The sequence below is a fragment of the Tamandua tetradactyla genome, chromosome 4 (assembly GCF_023851605.1).
Source record: "Tamandua tetradactyla isolate mTamTet1 chromosome 4, mTamTet1.pri, whole genome shotgun sequence".
In the NCBI taxonomy this organism is placed as follows: domain Eukaryota; kingdom Metazoa; phylum Chordata; class Mammalia; order Pilosa; family Myrmecophagidae; genus Tamandua; species Tamandua tetradactyla.
Window position 1 is genome coordinate 24,969,877 of NC_135330.1, and position 21,711 is coordinate 24,991,587.

The 21,711-nt window shown below is 38.5% G+C and overlaps 1 protein-coding gene and 1 long non-coding RNA gene across 5 annotated transcripts in view; one reads left to right on the forward strand and one right to left on the reverse strand.

Moving 5' to 3' along the window:
• Nucleotides 1–959: 959 nt before the first annotated feature.
• Nucleotides 960–20,732, forward strand: FMO3 (flavin containing dimethylaniline monoxygenase 3). 3 transcript variants are annotated; one of them, XM_077156963.1, is made up of 9 exons: nt 960–1,061; nt 1,387–1,623; nt 6,390–6,578; nt 9,162–9,324; nt 10,473–10,615; nt 12,008–12,207; nt 14,337–14,692; nt 16,643–16,715; nt 19,981–20,732. In XM_077156963.1, the coding sequence occupies exons 2-9, from the start codon at nt 1,492–1,494 to the stop codon at nt 20,321–20,323; spliced, it is 1,599 nt and encodes a 532-aa protein (XP_077013078.1). In that variant the 5' UTR covers nt 960–1,061; nt 1,387–1,491; the 3' UTR covers nt 20,324–20,732. The 3 variants fall into 3 exon arrangements, with proteins under 3 accessions (XP_077013078.1, XP_077013080.1, XP_077013079.1); XM_077156965.1 differs by having other exon boundaries at nt 995–1,061; nt 1,475–1,623; XM_077156964.1 differs by having other exon boundaries at nt 1,001–1,131.
• LOC143680618 (uncharacterized) overlaps nt 5,150–21,711 on the reverse strand; it is a 275,278-nt gene continuing 258,716 nt past the window's right edge. Inside the window, exons 5-8 of one of the 2 annotated variants that reach the window (XR_013174088.1) lie at nt 9,056–9,101; nt 7,779–7,841; nt 5,596–5,723; nt 5,150–5,452 (exon numbers count right to left, since the gene is read on the reverse strand). This is a non-coding gene — a long non-coding RNA (uncharacterized LOC143680618). Of the gene's footprint in view, nt 5,724–7,778; nt 7,842–9,055; nt 9,102–21,711 lie in introns of both variants that reach the window. The other variant, XR_013174087.1, reaches the window with a different exon arrangement.

Below are 21,711 nucleotides of genomic sequence, written 5' to 3' on the forward strand. Positions count from 1 at the left end.
GTCATGTTCACTTACTTTTCTGTGCGTTTGCATATACTTTTGTTTCCACCTGACAAACATCTGTTCTTCCTCCAATACTTAGCTCCCTTATCACTTCCTCTTGAAGCCTCCCTTACTCTTCTCTCAGGTGGATTCAGATGGCTCTTCCTCAGTACTGGTACTACACTGACTCATACTACCATCACACTTGTCATCTGTCTCTCGCACCACTGTTTGTGGATGAAAAGCCCTGTGTCTTCACCTCTATGAACCCTCCCTCCCAAGAGGTTAGTATTATGCTTGAAATATGGTAGACACTCAGTGAGGTAGAAGGAACAAAAGAAAGGAGGAAAGAAGGGAGGGAAAGAGGGAGATAGAAGCAGGCAGTGCAGATTATAGAAGAAGGAAGGAACCAGAGACAAGGTTCAGTGGCTTCAAAATTCTATCCTTTAAGTTCACTAATTTTACAAACTCACCATCTCCAAGAGTTAGCTTTTTATTTTTTTGTTCCAAGAGTTAGCTTTCAATTTTTTATTTATTTTTATTTTTTTAATTTTTGTTCCGAGTTAGTTTTAGCTCCTCAAATGAGGCCCTTCTAGGTTTTCAGAATAGTGAGCTATTGGCGAACTAAACCTTTCATTATGGTTCAGGTGCAGAGCCTTTGTTTATACACTCTATAGTTCCAAAGCAAAAATAAACAAAAACATCACTGTCCGCTAATCTCCCAGGAGTTTCACCTTTCAGCGCCAGTGACCATATCAGTCATTGCTTTATTCTCTGGAACCAGGATCAAGGACCTCATGCCTGCCCTTTTCCTACCCCTTGCTCCCCAACCCCCCATCTCCTCCCCCCTTCTCTTATCACTACCATACTCAGTCCTTCTCATCCAGGTTTTGTCACACTCTACATCATGAAAAATACAGGGAAAGGGGAATTTTTACTTTAAGACTAATAACTCCTCCCACTTCCCCAATTTTTACGTCAATGTGAAACAAAAAAAAAAAACGTTGTTAGAGGCCATTCTCTTCTACATTTAGAGAACTGCTCCTTCTGTGAGGGAGATAAAAACAGTTGATTAAGAGGTAAGACCCCGAGATCCAAGCATTCCAAATGGATAGGGATGATTTGGTACAGTGACTTCATAAGGAAATCGTAAGTTCCAGTTCTGACTCCTTTACTTACTTGTTTGCACCGAGCTCTTGAAGAAGTAATTTCTAACCTTGGAGAGCCAACTGCTCATTTGCAGTTGAGAGCAGTGGGTTAATAGTTATTTGAGGTCCTTCCTGCTCTAGCATTCACTGAGTGACATTTAGAGTTTCTTGTATAATCAGAAGAAAACTGATTTAGAAATTCTTAGCACAAAGGTCATAAAATTAATGAGTATAAACTGTGTTTTCTTGTATTTAGGTTGGGATCCTGCTACATAAATCTTGGCTGATTATTTCTGCTGAAAAACCCTGAGTATCAAGGGACCCTTTTCTGACGTTTTCTCCAGGCCTCCTACAGGTGACCATGGGGAAGAGAGTGGCCATCATTGGAGCCGGTGTCAGCGGCTTGGCCTCTATACGATGCTGTTTGGAAGAGGGGCTGGAGCCCACCTGCTTTGAAAGGAGCAATGATATTGGAGGCCTGTGGAAATTCTCGGTGAGTGACACATCATTGGGACACCAATGGAAGGCAGCTGAGTTCCACTGCAAATCCAATCCAATCAGTTCTAATTCCAGACTTAAAGGGCAGGACACCAAAGCTCCACACCTGGAAGGTAAACTCATGCCTCTCCTATCACATTAATGAGCAATCACTCAAACTTATATCACATCTGCAGAGCTTCTCCTGAAAAGGACATTTCCAGCTCATTAAACATTGTCATCTGCATGGCAGAGCCCAGGTGTTCAGGCTGTAAAAGGGTGCTCATGTCCATAATCAGTTAAAACTCACCAACGCTTTCCCGAGTAACTAAAAAGATTCTATCTGGACATATCTTTGAAACCATAGGAATGTGGTAAGAAATTTCAGCCTGGTATCAGTAGTCCTAAATTCTAGTCTCAACTCATGCTTTATAGGCAAGTAGATTTTAGGCAAGGCACTCTTTCTGGACATCAAATCCTCATTTGTCAAATGCAGAGGTGGAAATTGAGTGACCTCTACTATATCTTCCAATTCTAAAAGGCTATGATTCTATAATTGACTCGTGTTTATTGGGCAGGCAGTGGCATTATAAATGATTACTGTGAATATTTGATTTTTGAATAGTCTGTCAATTCCAGGTAAGATGACAAATCCACAGAAGAAAATGATAGTCTTTGTCATTCAGGCCCATGGTTGTAGAAATAATATAATCTGGAAATATATTCTCATAAACACAATTTATATTTTGTCTAAATTTTTCTGTCTAAAATTTCCTTCCATTGTGATTGGGTGTAGAAGTTGCATATTTGGCTTGAAGACACTATATCCACATAATTTATATTGCAATCGTATTCTATCTTGATTATTTTGCCCAACCTGCAACCATACTTTGCCCTGACAGTATTTCAGCACTAATTTAGAATCCTTTTGTATTCCTTTCAAGAGGTTTTTAGAAATATTTTGATCCTGCATCCATTAAAATATTACTAAAATATAATGATATAAGATCACCATACTTTTTCCAGTAGGGTGAAACCAAGAGTTATTGTTGTTGTTGTTTTTAAGATTTCAGTTTTGTATTTCTGGCTCAGGGAGATGTGATCAGTTTAGACCAAATTATGAGATGGCTGTCTATATTAACAATTAAAAGTTTCCTGAGCACCCAGACTGGCCAAGTTCTGTGCTAGGTACTGGGATGACAAACACGTGATGAATGACTCTGCATGAATAGTTTGTACCATAACTGGTGAAAAAAGACACAACATAGGTCCATAATTTATTGATAGCAAATGAGCAAAAACTCATTTGATAGGAAACATCTCTCTTAAATTGAAGTTATATGGCTTCAAAACATGAGTTGAATCAACATAAGTTTATTTATAGTCTATTTGTAGTATTTTCCAGCAGAAATGTACTGAATTTGCTTAAAGGCTGCTGCCCCAGATCTTACTAGGGACTCTTACAGAGCAAAATCCAAAAATCTGCAAATCCAAAAATACATCTGGTCTCCAGAATTTCAGATAAGAGATTATAGAACTTTATGCCAACCAGGTAGCCCCTGGTGACAGTTGGCTCAATGGTATAGATGAAAAAATGCCTTGAGATTTTAGAGGTTTGACTGAAGGTATATTACATAGGTCAAGAAAACATCCTTTAGGGAACATACTTACCCAAGCCTTAAATGATATCCCTAGACAAAGGAAGTGGAGGAGGAGGCAGGACCACTGAGTAACACAATTCCAGAGAATGCAATTCCATTCATTGTTTGCATGACACCCCATGGATTTGTGCGGTTGCAACAGTGTGGCAGTATCAGGTGGCCCAGTGGAGAGCCATTTCTAGGCCTGGATAAGCAGGAATGTAAGAAAGACACAGAGAAGGCAGTGAACATGGTGTATCCAGGGACCCACGAGTTCACCAGTGTAGCCAGATAAGAAAGTTTACTTAGGGAAGCAGTAGATAAGAAGCAAAATTGGACTCTGGGTTATCCAAAGAAGGACTGTCTATTTTATATAAGGTTATTGCATATAAGCAGAATTCTACCCAAAGATCCAGTGGGCATGGGGACACATACAAGTACTCCAAACTTCAGCCCCCTCCACACATCCCCATTCTTCCTTCTTTTCTAAAAAAATAAGAACAGAAAAGAAAAAGAAAAAGAAATGTACTTGACATAATATGCCCTCAGAGAGGGAAGTTTGAAAGCTATGTTATATAAGTTTTTATCTTACAAGTTTCTATTAAGCAGAAAGTATTCCGGAAGAGAGAAACCTGATGATTCTGAACTTTTCACTGTGGGTTTTTTCTGAGAAATTAAACACCAAATGAGGTTTAAGCACTAGCAGGCTGACCGTGAGCATATTTTAATTTCATATATTCCTCTATAGGATTTAATGTCCTCAAAAGATTGTTGCTTTAATAAGCCATGTTTAGTAAGGTCATTTTGATTCCAAAGGAGGGAAATATGGAGCCAGGACTATCTGGATTACTTTTCCACTCATTCAGTAATTCCTTCAACAAATACCTATAGAGTACATTACACGTCAAGTAGTATGTTAAGCACAGCTGCATATAAAAGGTACAGCAGGCTGCCAATTGTTTTAAAGCAGAGATAAAATAAGTATTAGAATAACTATAATGCAAGTGAGTATGTGATTAGGGAAGGAAAGACAACTGGCAGCTAAATGGAGGCAGAAATGAGAGGGAGCAAGAGCCAAGAAAGGCATGATGAAGGAGGCAACTTTTGAGCTGGACCTTTGAGTTGATACTCAGACAAGTAGAAATGGGACTGATAATCAGAGATGGAATATGAAAGGGAGTAAAAACAAATTGCTAAAATGCAGGCATTACATTATTGAATTAGACTCTGACCTTGCCCTCAGGTGGCTTACGTTCTAGTGGTGAAGATGAGAGATGAACATACTTATCATCCAAGACAAATGGAAAGATTATGCTCTCAATTGCTCAGACCTCTTGCTCAAGCATAAGCCCTCTAAGGCAGAGGCAGAGTCTGAGCTTAATTTCCTCCTTACAAGCTCCAACTATCCCACATATTGAAATAATGAATATATGAACTCTTTGGCACAATTGTCTGTTGTTATGTAACACCCTTATTTCCCTTTGTTTGGAGAACAGCCTCTTAGGGAAAATTCCAAGGAACGATAAAACACATACTTTTCTCTCCTCATGTTATGACTGGCGGGGTCAAAGAGGCAAAAGAACAGAGATTCATTAAAGATGGAAGTAATCCAAGGTTTTATCACCTCCGTTTCCCAGAGCAGACTCACATTTTTTAACCAGTCCCCAACCCACAGCTCAGCTCCCTCCCTTCAATGGGCAACTGAGAAACCTCCTTCCTGCTTCTTCTCACAACCAGTAGAAAATACTGGGGGGGGGGGGGGGGGGGGGAACTGGGCTGTGGGTGACCAGGAAAGGCTCAAAGGTGAGAATGAGCCCAGCATGAACCCTCACACCCCTTTTCTGAACTCAGCAGAAATCTTAAAGGGAGGTTAAAAAAAAAAAAAAGCCAAACCTCTGAGCTTAGTTAGTTCTTTATGAGAAATGCAGGAACCATGAGTATGAGTGGTTTTATTTTCAATGTGAGGGGAAGCCGTGAAGCCTTGGACAGTCACTCAGGGACACAATCTTCTCAGACCTTTCCAGCACTTTTGGCTCCACCTTCAGAGATCAGTTAGTTGGGAGGGAGACAGTTGTCTTGAATCCAGCAACGTGACATTCCGTCCACTTCCTCCATTTCACAAGCATTCCTTTAGGACTTGGGGAGGCAGAGGCCCCCAGCTTTTTAATAATATTTTCAGGGCAGCACATCGTGTGCATGTTTATCCTGTCCTTGCAACGGAGAGGAAATGTTTATTTTCAATTTAGCCTTCAACTGCTTCTCAAAAAGAAGCCACTTTTCAATTACATAACAGCTTTAAAATGAAGTGCCAAGATTTAACATATGTTCTAAAGCCTCTGGTTTCTTACATTGCTTTGATGAGTCAATGCCATCCACTTTGAGTTAAGGAACTTCTCAAGGACAGAATTCATTTACAATGGAGTAATGGTCCTCAAAGTGTGTTCCCCGGAACAGCAATGTCAGCACCACCTGGAACCTGTTAGAAATGCAAATACTCAGATACCACCTCACCCCATCTACTGAAACAGAAATTCTAAGGGTGAGGTCCAGGAATCTATGGTCTAAGGGACCCTCCAGATTATTCTGAATACACCCAGATGGGGAAACCACTTCAGTACGGGGCTGTCTGGCCACTGAATGGTTCACTGAACTGCCTTTAGCCAATCAGATGGACTGAGAGTTGCAGTCTTTGTCAGACCATTTTTGTGTGTGTTTTTATTGACCATTTGCTTGGTGTGAGGTCAAAACCAGTATCAGTTGTAAGAAAAAGAAAGAAAAAAGTTAACTGACTATAAAAATAGAGCCAATACTGGGGAGGAGCTAGAGGAAGAAGACCAAGGTGGAAAGAGCACTAGCTCTGTGCCAGGTACTATGATAAGATATTTCAATTCCATGTTTTACAGACCGCTTTTAAGTTTTTTCATGTTTTTTTGTTTTTTTGTTTTTACTATTTAAAAAGTTTCAGCTGGGATATGCCACAGTGGCTCAGTGGCAGAATTCTCACCTGCCAGGCCAGAGACGTGGGTTCAATTCCTGGAGCCTGCCCATGCCCAAAAAAAAGTTTTGGCCAACTGAGAACTGAATATTCACTGAGGGGACCACCGTTCTCAGCTTCTTTTTTAAGCTTTGTTACTCTTCCTAGGACCATGCAGAAGAAGGCAGAGCCAGTATTTACCAGTCTGTATTTACCAACTCTTCCAAAGAAATGATGTGCTTTCCAGATTTCCCTTACCCCGATGATTTTCCTAACTATATGCACCACAGCAAGCTCCAAGAATACATAAGGACATTTGCTCAAAAGAAGAATCTTCTAAGATACATACAGTTTGAGGTAAGGTCCTCAGTATTTGTGCTATTGATATAAAGTGTGTAAGGAGTATGGATACAGCACACTATAACAGAAATCAGAGCTAAATGTTTGGACACCTCAACAACCAAATGTTGGTTCAGATGGTAAAGAATTCACACATTGATTTTTTTCTCTACTAGTCTCTAGGAACTTCAAAAATATCATAGAAAATATCAGAGCAGCTGTACCATCATCGTGCACTTCCCACCCACATGCTCTGATGTTTCAGAAGCAATCCCAGATTCTCTAGTCCAGATTTAAACTTCTATGGGGTTAATGTCAATATGCTGTGCTTCAAGGAAACATGGCATTTGCTAAAAATGTTGCCATTTCATGAAGGTAGCTATCACCCCAATTGTTCACCTATTTAGTTCATTAGATTTCCGCAGAGGCCTTGTTTCTTAAACCCCAATAATGCTTAACAATTTATTGGAACTCAACCTCGGTTCATAACCTTGAATGCAGAACACATGTACTTAGTGAGAAAAAAATAAACAGAAAAGTATAAATTGAAATTATATTTGGATAACTACTTGCCTGAAATAATCCAAAAGTACAGTTAGAATACATTTTTCCAATTGTCATTATTGCCTCAATTTATGGTAGTAATATCAACAAGTATAAATGGAATCCCTACTGGGTGCTAAACTTTATGCTATGTCCTGTCTGTCAAAAAACAAGTCTATGACTCTGCCCTCAGAAAGCTTATAATCTAATTGGGGATCAAAATAAATATGTATGGCTTGAGTAAAATTATAAGATTTAAGTAAAAATGTAAATCAAAAGAAAGGAAAATGTTGTGGTTTTTTTATCAGTCTACATTTTGTAGATACAGTGAATCATGAGGAAATCATGAGACAAAACATTTTCTAGAGAAGGTAAGATTTGAGTTGTACTTGGTGGATGCTTTAGATAAATAAATAGCATGACTAAAATGAGAGAGGTGGGGAAAAAAGCCCTGTGGGTTTGGGGAACAGTGAGCAAACAAGTTGGCAAGAAAGGAGGTGTATCAGCTAGGATTATATCTGACTGTATATCAGGAAACCAGTGTATGTGGCTTTAAAAAGATGCAAGGTTATCTTGCAATCATGTCAAAGAAGGAGGGGGTGGCAACACCCAGAATGTTATGGGAGCACCATGTCAGCAGGGATTCAACTTTGCCCTTCGTAGCATAAAGATTACATCTTCAAGGTTGCCTCATAGTCCCTGGGTAGTCGCTGGAGCTTCAGTCCTCATAACCACCTTCTAGGAAAGAACAAAGAGGAAAGATTAAAAGGCAAAGGGACAGCCTCCCAGCTGAATCAGTCCTCCTTCACAAACTCTCCTGGAAAGTCTACCTAACAACATCTGCTTGTTTCTCATAGGCCACCCAAGTTGTACAGAAGCTTGGGAGATGTATCCCTTTCCTAGGCACATTGCCACTCCACATAAAATCAGGGCTCTGTTAGTAAAGAAGAGGGGAAAATGGATATTGGGGAAGTAATTGGCAGGCTCTGTCCTAGAAATGTTTGTGGGGATATCAGAAAGATAAGACCAGAAAAGTATATTTGAACAAAATTGTGTGGGCTTTGAATTGGAGTGTTGGAAATGTGCAATAAATCTTATAGGCTGTAATGTAACAGAAATAACTGTGAACAGGGGACACAGGATCAACATGGCATTTTGGAAAAATTAATCTGAGAAGTAGCATTAAGGATGGCTCTTAGGAAACCAGAAACTGGAAAGAGCTAGTCATAAGTCTCTTGCAAAGCAGTAAGTACCTGAACCAAGGCACGTCGTGGAAAGGAAGAAAGTGAGTTCCTGAGAGAGATGATTGTTTAGGCATAAGGCAAGGATGGAGGAATAATAGTCAAGACATATTGGGGGTCTGAAGCTAGGAGGCTGTGAGGTGCCTGCTATCTTTAAGAGAATCATGAAAGTCAGCAGCCAGTTTCGGGGAAAATGTGAATAAACCATACTTTATACAAAAATCAAAAGATTTTGATTTACTAGTAAATTAAAAGACTGATTAACTAGTAAATTTTTTTTGAACCACAAATATGTTATATTTGAGAAAGCATGAGGAAAAGTCAAGCTGTACTGAATAGTGGAAGAGAGACCAAGGCTGAGTATATTCAGGTGAATATTCATATATTCACTTTGGAAATGGCTATTATTTACAGGGGAGAGTGTCTATACAGACCAAGGGTTGAACTTTGAGATAGTTCCATATTTGTTGAGTAGATGGAAGGTGAAGTCAGAGAAGGAAGAAGCCACAGATGTCAGTGAAGGTTGGAAGTGATTGGCATAGATTTGTTCCATGACGTTTTTCACCAGAAAATTCAGTGTTATTTACCCCAAACCAAGTGACTAGATATCAAAAAAATAAATATACCCTAGTGAGAGTGAGTAATTTTTCCTCATGAGATTTGAAGGCTCACTGAACTGTAAAAACCATTTGAATGGCTTCTTAAACATACCTCAGTGACCAGGAGAGCTCATAACAACTATTTCCTCACATAAGCACTGCAAGGAAAAAAACATACAATTATAAATGGAAGAATTTTATTTCTGTTTTTCTTTAAGACTCTGGTTACCAGTGTAAAGAAATGTCCCTCCTTCTTAGTCACTGGCCAATGGGATGTTGTTACTGAAAAGGATGGGAAGCGGGAATCTACCATTTTCGATGCTGTAATGATTTGTTCAGGCCATCATGTATACCCCAATCTGCCAACTGATTCCTTTCCTGGTAAGTCTGGAAAATATATAATAATCTGGGGGATTTATACACAAACATCAAGTGTTTATATAGATTTTTCCATAGATTCTTCTTAATGATTATTCTTAAGGTCCCAAAGATTTCCGTTTTTTAAAACCTACTGATATGTGAATGTAGTAATAAACGGCCTTCTAAACATCTATAATAAAATTATCAAAGACCCACAAGTCACAGATCAGACTGAGAAACAGAGTCTTATTTTAGAGAAAGTAACTCAAATATAATCCCTGATTGTATGTGGGGTCTCTGAGAGGAATTACATTTGAAAAAGTAGAAATAGCTGCCAAATAGCTTAAAGAGAGTTACATTCTTATGTTATTTATAAGGGAAACCTGATTTTTCTAATTTCATCTACAGCCACAATTTGTAAATTTACTTTAGAAATCACAGTGATTGTGTGTGTGTGTAGCAAACTCCATTATTACCCAAAAGTGGCCAACATCAAATACACAAACATCCTCTCCTTTCTCCTTCCTTCCTCCCTTCCTCCCTTCGGAACACATTTCTATGCAAAGATATTAGAAATCCCATCTTATGTTCACAGACTAATGTGAATTTTTTAAAAAAGAATAGATCTAAGAAGCAGTATGTTGAGTGATTCTGAATATGGACTTAAAGGTTGAAATCACTGAGGCTCAATTCATTATTCCACCAGTTCCTTTATAGGTTAAAATCTATAAAGAATTTAACAGAGGATCTAGCCCACAGTAAGCACTATATAAATATTAACTATTATTACCATCAAAATATAAAGCCCATACTTAAAAATAATAATAAAAGTAAATATTTGAGATCTTAGTGTCAAAAACCACTAAAAAGGCAAACACATTTCAACTTGGGAACTCTTCTTTTAAATCAACACTGATACTCGGTGAAATCCTTTGCATCTCCTCAGTCTAATTTCAACTAGTGATTTAGCTGCGTCTCCTCCACCCAGCCCACCAGCTATCACCAGCCATCACCACTGAGGCTCACCGAGTGGGCTGGTCTCCACCACATCTGCCATTTTGGTCAATAAGTCTGTTAGATTAAACTATTGCAGATTAAAAAAAAAATTAAGTGAGTCTTCATAATTTCTTTTGAAAATCAACTGAAACCAATCCCCATGTTCCACTTAGGCCTAGATCGATTTCAAGGCAACTACCTCCACAGCCGGAATTATAAGGGCCCAGATGCCTTCAAGGGGAAGCGGGTCCTTGTGATTGGCCTGGGGAACTCAGGATCTGACATTGCTGTTGAGCTCAGTCATCAGGCTGCACAGGTACATAATGTAAAAAGTTTGGGGAAGCAAACCTATGGTATGGGTTCTCTCCTACATCAGTGGCCTAGGCACTGAGGATGGTGTGTACCATGTCATACCAAAAGAGGTCCAATTGGCATCTATACCCTTAAATCAAGAATGCCTTGAGACATTCTCCACAGGAGGCAAGGTAATATGTTCCATGATAGTAAAGAACATTACTGAAACCAGAAGTGGATGAGTATATGAGTGTGTGCGTGTGCATGCGTGTGAGTATTTATGCATTTTTGTTTCAATTTTGTGTTCTGATCACCTCCCAGTAGATTGATTGCTAGTCAAGCCCTACCTTTCTTTATATAATAGTATTTCTTATCACCTATAATGCAAAAGTACTATGCTGACAATTCTGAAGGTCTGGAAAATACTTAAGATTTGGGTTTTCATTCAACATCCAGTGCTCAACCAATATTGGGCAACCAGTATGTGTCAAGACTATGTGATGCTCTGGGGACACAGAAATGAATTACCCTAGTTCCTGACTTCAAGGAGCAATCAGCAGGCTGAGGTGGGGTGACAGGAACATAGAGCATCACAAAAGGAGGTAATGAGTCTTCCAGTGGAGCTAGGTATGGCAGTGGCAGCACCATGAAAGGGAACCTAGCTTAACCTAGGTGAAGTCAAGGAAAATTTTTCCAAAGGACTTGAAGGCAAGTCATGTTTAACCAGCCGACATTTAAGGGACACTTTTTTTTTTTTAAGGAAACAGGTGTTCAATGAATAAAATCTTAAATGGATTGTAAATCAAACCAAAAGAATTTCTTAAAAGGAAAATTCCCCTGAGTTATCACAAAAATTGTAAAATAGTTAAGCAGCTGGACTGTGTCAGGGCTGAGCCAGATGCCATGGTTTGGGACAACCAGAAAAAGTCCTAGGGTGGGTGTGTAGGAGGACTGGAAGAGGAAATCAGGAACAGAGAACAGAATTAAATCCTTGGCATCTCCTCAATCTAATTTCAGCTAGTGATTTTAGCTAACTTTCCCCACCCAACCTACCAGCTATCACTACCCATCACCACTGAGGTTCACTGGATGGGATGGTCCCCACCAGATCTGCCATCTTGGTCAATAAAAAGTCTATGAAGATTAAACCAATTACAGTTAAATGCAGAGCCCTCTTGCTCCAAAATGTATAATTCTAATGATTTCAACCATTGTACACTACCCTCTCTTGTGAGAGGAAGTCATCTTCCCTCTCATCTAGTTTTAGTTACAGACTTTTAATCTTGACCCATCTCTTTAAAAGTGCTCCTGCCTAGATATTTAGGGAAATGTATGGAGGTGCCCATCAGAATTGTGTCATGTTGTTTATTTCTTAAAGAGTGATGTTAAAATCTATGTTGCTTTTCCTCATCAGGTCATTATCAGCACCAGAAGTGGTTCCTGGGTCATGAGTCGGGTTTGGGATGATGGCTATCCTTGGGACATGGTATATGTTACCCGCTTTGTCTCCTTTCTCCGGAATGCCCTTCCTTCATTTGTCTCTGACTGGTTGTATGTCAAGAAGATGAACACATGGTTTAAGCATGAGAACTATGGCCTGATGCCTTTAAATGGGTACTACAAATAATTCATATTTTATCATTCAAAAACATGTGGTACTGGTTTAAATTGACTCCTTTCTCTCTAGGTCTTACTTTAGTTGCCTTATTGAAGCTGGTGGGATTAAATTAAGGACTGTACAGATGTCACAGTATACCCAAAGACCATGCATAGGGTAGAAATCTTATTGAAATTAGTCTACTAGAGAAAAGAGATAGTGAAGACTCCAAATGTCTATGACCCCCAAATAGGGATGAATCAAGCAGTTAAATCACCTTATTACCATGAAGGATTCATTTATAGCAGCTAAGAGCTATAGTTTGGAACTTTGAGACTTACATGACTCATTCATCCATGGTCTGAACAAATTCAAATTATTTTCTTGATGAATATCTTCCCCACTAGCAATAATAATACCAGCTTCTCGGGACTGTTATAATATTCAATAAGATAAAGTACAAATATTTCTTTGTAACCTATAAAGCTTTACAAATATTCGAATATACTTTTAAGGAGCAACTAATAAAGTAATGATAGTAAACATGTCTCTGTAAGTAGGAAGTCACAAAGCAAAAATGCACAACCCCTCCAACTCTGAAGGAGTGATACTTTTGCATGTCAGTCAAAAGGCATGAAATGTGTAAGGCAATGGAAATTCATAGAACAGTTACAGCCTATAAAATTAATATGAATTGTTTATTTACCTCTCTAGAGAGACAAAGTCCAACACTGACTAATTAGGGAGGTATTCTAGGAAGAAGAATGAGTTTATCAATAGAAAAAAAATGAATACTTAAGTTAGTAAGAAAAAGAATGAATCCACTAAAAAATTTAATCTTTGGGTCGTGCTAACAAAACAAGTTTAGAGAAAACAAACTAAGGAAAAGTAAAGTGAATCTGAGTACTAAATGCCAAGTTTAAGAGCCAAACCCTCATTCCAAAGCAATTATCCCACCCAGTCTTCAAGATTACTATATCCTTAAAGAAAAAAAAAGTTGATTTTGTGCATTTATAATTAGGTCTAGTAAAATAGAAACCCCAGAGCCTGAGCTGTTAATTCTAAGATTTTTTGTCTTGTAAAAGTATAACTTCAAATTATATTTCGACTTTGCCATTTAGGCAATTAAAACATAAAATCCATTCATTGCAAGAATTGAATTCTCCCTCTGAAAGGGTTCCTAATTCCGTTAAGTCATTTGTTGATTTGTTGATGAATTCTTCCCCTTCCCTGGGGAGTAGAGGTAGGTTTAGCGCCAAGAGGAAGAAAAACAGGTTGAGTTATGACTCACTTTTGACACATTATAAAGTAAAATGGGAGGTTGTAAAGTTGTAGAAGTGGCAAAAGGTACAGAAGTTTAGAGGGAAATCCCAAGATTTACAGGGTATCTTTGTGCAAGATTCTTAGAGGAAATTCCAGAATCCCTGAAGGAAACCTCAGTTAAATTAAGTACATTACCAAGAAAAATATCATTCCTGGAATTTTGGCAACTTAAGTGCAGTATCAAAGTTGATATTATTTCTTTTATGACCATAGTTGATGAAACAACACAAAACATAGCAATAAAACAGCCCAACATTGCAAATCAGATTTCTTGATTTGTAATTAGAAATGTGTAATTTCTAATGACACATTAAAGTTATAACAGTTCACTTTTAATAAAGGGGCGTAGATGTCCCAAGCACTGTTTTTAAGTCCTTTTACAGACAATTGTTCATTTAATCTTCACAACAACCTAATGAGGTAGATTCTATCATTATCTCATTTTACAGATAAGGGAACAGACAGGGAAAAGTCATAGCTAGTAACAGACGGAGCTAGGATATAAACTTGGGCCACCTGGTTTCAGAATCTGTACGCTTAACCACTTTTTTATGTCTAGGAAATCATTTTATTCTGATCTATTTAATGAATCTCCTACATTCATAGTGCAAGTACCCATGAGAGCATCCTCAAGTTTTGAGGGGGCAAAGGGACAGCTCAGAAATACTTAAGGATTACGTGCCACAGGAAAGGAATTGCTACAAGAAAAGATAGTTCAATGGACTTCTGCTGATGTTTAACTGCTCAAATGTGGCTTCAGTGCTGCAGGCCATTACAAGTTATTTCTTGGAAATGAGGTCCTTTGTTTCTTCTTTCTGCACAGAACTCTGAGGAAAGAGCCTGTGTTCAATGATGAGCTTCCATCACGCATCCTGTGTGGCACCGTGTCCGTCAAACCCAGTGTGAAGGAGTTCACAGACACCTCAGCTGTGTTTGAGGATGGGACTGTGTTTGAGGCTATTGACACAGTCATCTTTGCAACAGGCTATGACTATGCTTATCCCTTCCTTGATGATTCTATCATCAAAAGCAGAAACAATGAGGTCACCTTGTTTAAAGGCATATTCCCCCCACAAATGGAGAAACCCACCATGGCTGTGATCGGCTTTGTCCAGTCTCTTGGAGCTGCCATCCCCACAGCTGACCTTCAGGCCCGCTGGGCTGTTAAAGTATTCACAAGTAGGTAGACCATTCTCTCGTTCATTCATTTAATCAATGAACATTTATTGAGCACCAATTGTATACCAAGCCCTCTGCTAGGTGCTAGGGACACAAAGGGAGGAAGACAGATGTACCCCTTGGCCTCACAGAACTTTAAAATGTGGAGGTTAGGGGTGGTAAGGAAAGCCAGAATAAGGGTAGTTTAGGAGTATAGTGGTGGAGTCAGGCAGTGAGTTATTCCATACAGGAGCAAAATTGTGGAATATGTGAGAAACAGAAACATTTGGTATAAGGAAATATAAAGCAAAGTCAGGGAGTAGTAAAAAGGGGGAGCATGGAGGACCTTATAAGCTGTGTTAAAGAACTTAGGCTCTTCCTGGGAAAACTGTGGGCTTTGCAAGCTTTTAAGCAAGAAAAGAACAGCAATAGGGTAACTACTATGTCAAGGACCCATTGACGAGTTTGTGTGGATTGAAAGGGCTCTGATAGGTTTGGGAGACATACTGGAAACATCATTGTTGTCAATTTTGTCCAAATAAGAATTTCAGGTGATACCTACTCTGTTGATACTGTTCTCCCCTTCCCTTCACTATAGATCCCATGGTCTTCAGAGGCTGTGGCATGCTTATTGTAGGAAGTCGGGAATATGAGGATTACACAGAAAAAGGCAATGCCTCAAACATATTGATTTAAATTACTCCAATTATGTTCATCACCATTATTATTGAAAACATTCTTTTATTCAAGGGCTTGAGAATTTTGACCAAATAGTCATATCTTACCTAACATATTAAATGCCAAGACAAATTTTAATTGGTCCTTTATATATTCTTTATCATATGCAAATAATGTCTATAAAAACTTGGGCTACATGCAATAAAGAAAATATCAGAGTCATAGAGTGTGTGCATATGTTTTCCAGAAATGTTGTGGGTAAATAGGTTTCTAATTTATATGCACCACAAGTGATCATTATTTAAAGGAGCCTTCCCATGAAATCTTTTATAAGAAAAAACATCTTTTTTTTTTTTTTTTACAGGGGTTCCCCTGTAAAATACTTCCACTGTATTTTTCTCTTGAAAGATGCAGCAGTACCAAGGATCTAAATTTGTATGGGAAAGAATGGATATGATTTGTGAACCAAAGAAATTTACACGAAACACAGGCATCATTAATTCATTAATTCAGCAAATATTTGAGCACTTATTACCTGCCAGCCTTTATCTTTACAATTAGGATACAGAAGCAATCAAAAACAACTCAAAACTCCTCTCCCTATGGAGTTTACTTTCTAGTAGGGGTTACAGCAAATATCTGACCACAGGGGACCACCAGGCTGCAATAGGATGCTGACAATGACCGAGAAGTGTCCATGCACTACAAATGTCATAATGATTTTCTGCCATTGTTACAAAGGCACAAGAGCTACAATCAGCAAACAGAAAAAGCCTCTACTAAAAAAAGTGAGATTTTTTAAAAAGTCAAAATTATCTGCTGCCACTCAAAATGTTGTCCCTGGTGGCAGGTTGATACTTGAAATTCCATATCTCCCTCCATGATCTCATTTTATTTGCCATGTACCTTAGAGTAAACTATTTTACCAAATTATTTCTTGAGAAAAATTTTAATAAGAGGATGCAGGCAAGAAATATGGAGAAATCTTTAAGCTATTATACGCTTGAGGTATGCCTAAGGTAAGTTGAGAATAAGGTGCACCATAAGATAAAATATTATGAAGCTTGCTGAGTTGAAGCCACCACCTTCTCCACTATCATTATCTCACTGCAGGCCAGATTTACCATTTCCAGGTCTTTATTTCTGTGGATTATTTTCCCACTAAAGATACTAAAGACAGTGATAGTCCTTTAGATACAAACTCTTTCTAAGACATAGTTCATAAAATATTGAATGAGTTTCATCTAATCATGGTATATTTCATCTTTCTTCATCTTTCTCACTTATTTTTAGACTCATGTGTGCTGCCAACTGTGAATGAAATGATGGATGACATTGATGAAAAAATGGGGTTAAAACTCAAGTGGTAAGGGATCATACTTGCTAATGAAATGAGTCCGAAAATTCCCCTTCATATGTAAGAAAATTCTCCCTCATATGCATTCTATAATACTGTCACTAGCCTAAGTTCATATTTTTGGAACACTTGCTATAATCAAGCAGTATTAGATGGGGAAATAACAATCATCACATTTCTCTTTTATAACTCTTAAAACAATGGTTCTCAAATGGGGAGAGAGTCTATTTGGCAATATCTGGAAACATTTTTGGTTTCCACAGCTAGTGGGTACATGTCATATCGGGGATGCTATTAAATATCCTACAATGTATAGGGAAGTCCCCCACAACAAAGAATTATCTAGTGCAAACTGTCAATATTGCTATAGTTGAGAAACAGCTCTGGAGCTTTCCCCATGAGTTCCTTTCCTGTCAGTCTGTCAGCAAGTAAGCTATCTGGAAAAAAATGAGCAGAATCATCTAGTTTCTATAATAAGAAAACCAAATGAAGAATTAAATTGAGTTCACCTACTGTACTAGTTTGAAACTTTTGCAATTGCTGTGTACCCCCAGAAAAACCATGTTCTTTAATCCTCATTCAATATTGCTGGGTAGGATCTTTTTTATTAAGTTGTTTCCCACCCAGTTGTGGGTGGGACCTTTTGATTAGTTGGTTTCCATGGAGCTGTGTCTCCACCCATTCAAGATGGGGTAGCTTACTGAAGTCCATTAAGAGTGAACCATTTTGGAAAAAGCTTGAAAGCCCACACAGACAGAGACCTTTGGAAATGGAGAAGGAAAGCACCCCCAGGGATTCCTTATGAAGTGAGAAGCCAGGAGAGAAAGTTAGCAAACCTCACCATGTGCTTCCCAGCTAAGAGAGGTGTCCAGAAGCCAAAGACCCCAGCAGATGCAAGCCACATGCCTTCCAACTGACAGAGGTATTCCAGGCAGCATCAGTCTTTCTAAAAGGACAGCAACCTTTTGTTGGTGTGTTAATTTGGACATTTTCACAGCCTTAGAACTGTAAACTTACAATTTAATAAATTCCTTTTTTAAAAGCCATTTCATTTCTGGTACATTGCATTCCAAACTGAAACATCTACTGTTGCAGTTTGCTAAAGCTGCCAAATGCAATTTACCTGAAATGGATTGGCTTTTACAAAGGGAATTTATTAAGTTGCAAGTTACAATTCTAAGGCTGTGCAAATGTCCAATTTAAAGCAATAAACAAGAGGATACCTTCTGAGAGGAAAGGCATCTGGCATCCAGGTTTCCTCTGTCACATGTGAAGGCACATGCTATCTTTCTCTTCTGGGCTTCTGATTTCAAAATGACTCTCTCAGCTCCTGTGGGTCTTCCTTGCTTCTCCCTGGGGTGTTTTCTTTCTTAATTTCTCTCAGCTCGCTATCATAAAGGGCTCCGGGAAAGGATTAAGGCTCACTTTGAATTGGGTGGGTCATATATCCATGGAAACAACCTAATTAAAAGGTCCCACACATAACTGGTCTGGCCTCACAAGATTGTATTATAAAAATATGACTTTTCTGGGGTACCTAAAAGTTTTGAACCAGCACACCTACCCTAGTGTTGCTCAGCTTACTATTAATCAGCCAATAAAGTAATCAACAGACAGCACTATTCTGGATAGTAAAGCCACTACTGAACACATTTAGTCTCCATTGAATTGCCTGTTCCTCAAATGTCCCCTCCCTTAAGGCCACCATATTTGTGTCCATTAGACACACTGGAAGGCTCAGGTGTTTCTACACTTTGTTCTCTATCTAAAAGTTGCTTTTTGGAAAGAATCTCTTACAGGCTTTTTCACAACAGTGTAAATGACTGATGAGTTGTTACCTCACACAGGGAATATAAAGTCTTTGAGGAGTGTTAAAAAAAAGAAAAAGGAAGTTGGACAGCATCTTGGAAACAGGGAACTCTTCATGAATCCCCTATAACTGCACTTATACACAACCAATGTTACTTTCAGATAAGAAACAGGAAAGGCCACAGGATAACCACAAATAGTTGTACTTCTGCACTGTCCAAGGGGCCAGGCCAAGTTGGGATTACAAATCCAGCCTGTACCACTTACCAAGCCCTGTTCCTGTCACCGAGCTGCATTAGTCTTGTTAGAATCCCAGAACTGCCATTCAGCTGGTTGTACAACCTTAAGCAAGTCACTTAAAATTCATTTTCTGCATACATAAGACAGTGAAAATAATAGCTACTTCATAGGCTTGGTGTGAGGATTAAATACTTATTGTTTGTAAAGTTTGTTTGGTTTTTTTTTCTGCAGAAAAGACATGCAAAGACTTTTTAACTAAATATCTGGTAATAGTTACGGCTAAAAAAGTAGTCACTTGTGACTCATCCAAATATGTTTTTCAAGTACAACATAAATGGGATTTGTAGAAAATCATTTAAGTGGCTAGACATCAGGCATTTAAGTGTACTTTTTTTGTGTTAATTACCCTGATGAATGTAAATCTTTTTCAAATTATATATCAAAGTCTGTTGACAGTTTAATAAGATAATGGATCATATTAAGTGAATTAATCACTATGTAGGAAATGTCTTTCTACTTTCAAGCCTCTAACAGGGTATTCATGGAATGTCCCAAGGTAATCATTGGCTAAGAGGGCCTACAGAATTGAAATCCACAGACTCAGCAAACACCTCACCGACACTACCTCATCCAGTTCTCAGCTCTGTAAAATGGGCACTCCTCTGTGCTAATAATTCATACCCTTCTACATGCTACCCTTTCTGCAAGAGACCAAGGAGGAAAAAATAAGGCTTAAATGTCACTCTCATTGATTAAATGATAGGCTATCTTCATTAAAACAAATGAAGCCATACTCCAACTTAAAAAACAATTTATAGTCATAAACTGCAGCAAAATTAATACCATACATAAACCTAATTTTAAACACATCAATATTAAAAAATGTAACATTGGGACAGTTCCTAAGCAATGTCATAAAAAGAATAATCATATGTTAAAGAGTAAACTAAGCTAATCAGTCGTCTTGAACCCCAGTTCACTCCAGGCCATATGGCCAGAAGCAAGAATCCAAAATTATATCAAACTTGGATTGAAATTAGAAGGAAGAGAAAAAATCTCATTCTCAGCCAAAAACCAAACCATAATCTCAATGTTATGAAAAAAAGAGAGAAAGGGAGGTATTACTGGAAGTGCCAATTAAAATGTTATTTTCCTGAGATACAAGATAAGAAAACGGTGCTTCTTTTGGCAACTGTGACACTCATATTTTCTTTTCTTTCCTCAGGTTTGGTCAGAGCCAGACATTACAGACAGATTACATCACATATATGGACGAGGTGGCTTCTTTCATAGGAGCCAAGCCTCACATACCTTGGCTCTTCTTTACAGATCCCCAGCTAGCCCTGGAGGTATACTTTGGCCCCTGCACCCCATACCAGTTTCGACTGATGGGACCAGGGAAGTGGGATGGGGCCAGAAAAGCCATCCTGACCCAATGGGACCGAACAGTGAAGGTAACCAGGACAAGAGCTGTCAGTGATGCTCAGAGACCCCACCCATTTTACATTTTGCTTAAAATACTTTCATTCCCTGTGATCCTTCTGGCTGTTTTGCTTACATTTTATTAGTGCTAAAGTCCTTTAGGTCTCAAAGCCCAGCCTAGAAGTTTAATCATAGAGTTTTATATATATATATCAACTCATCGCTCTTCTTTCCCTTCCTGCAGAAATAAAGATGAGTCCTGGTCCATTTAACTTGAAGTCTAAGTAAAATGGAAAATATCCAGTCTCTCTCTTTCTAGTGGGAAGCTGTACTCTAAAAGGCTCTGCACATGCTAAATTGGCAGGTTTGGGATGCTAGAGATAAGGAAAGGAATGGGAAGTTGTATGGGAGTGATTCCCATTTGCAGGTTTAACAAAGTTTAATACACTATTTTAAAGGGTGTTTTATCATGCCAATTATAGTATTACAACTACTGTGTCTGCTACAACATTAACTGAAGTTCCTGTCAATAAATCTAATAAAGAGATAAGTTAATTCATTTTGATTCTATTTTTATTTATAAGCAGTCGTGAATAATGGCAACCACTAAGAACATCAGCTGAATTCCATTCATTTCTGAAAAACCTAAAACTTGCAGTACTTCACTTAGTTCTTGAAATTAGCAACTCATAAGAAATGCAATGGGGACTTCTGTTTTGGGCTAGAAGTAACAAGAATAACTGGGATCAGATTTACTTTCCCATCAGAAACAAGTAAAATTGGACAAAATATAAAAACAGTAGTTTTCAAGACATTGACAATCAGGCAGCCAAGGAGAATGATCCCTGCAAGATGGGAAACAAATGAAGTGATCCCTATGATTGCCCCAGTGAACTGCCCTGTAAAGGTGTCCTGCCATAGGTCAGATAGAGAAAACTTATGTGGAGTCGTGAATTCCTGAGTTGAGTAATGGAAATGACAATCCAGAGAGATAAGGGTATGAAGAGCTCCCAGCTTAGAACACATAAAAGGAAATGCCTACACAGAAGAGAACTTCAGGGATTTGAAGAGGGTTCCCTTAAGTATTCAGCAGAGTACTAATCAGTGACTGCATATGAGGAAATTACCCAAGGCTGGGGAAAGAACCATTCAAAATTGCTAAAAGGAACAATACCTAGGACTACACGGGGCCACCAATACCGCCTACTTCTACCAGTCAGGTTGCTAAATCTCATCATTCAGAGTGCTTGGGGTAGAGCACTCAGAAGCATCTTGTTTAAGTAACTAGGAAAAATTAGCTCTAAATTCAATGCTGATCTCACCTCACCTAACAAATCTTAAAAGCAAGACCTAAACTGAACAAATGGTTTGAAGTAATTTACCTGCATCCCAAGATATAAATCAAGTATAAATGCAGGAATACAACAATCTGAGCACCCAAAAAGGTAAAATCCATAGTACCTACCTATGGATTAATCTAATTAAAAATGACCAAGTATGCAAGGGGCAAGAAAGTACAATCAATAATGATGAG

Excerpts from the sequence above, each read along its gene's own strand:
- FMO3 (XM_077156963.1), top strand. The coding sequence starts at position 1,492 with ATGGGGAAGAGAGTGGCCATCATTGGAGCCGGTGTCAGCGGCTTGGCC. Across the intron at positions 12,208-14,336 it reads GGCCTGATGCCTTTAAATGG|AACTCTGAGGAAAGAGCCTG; the intron begins GTACTACAAATA and ends CTTTCTGCACAG. Across the intron at positions 14,693-16,642 it reads GGCTGTTAAAGTATTCACAA|ACTCATGTGTGCTGCCAACT; the intron begins GTAGGTAGACCA and ends ACTTATTTTTAG.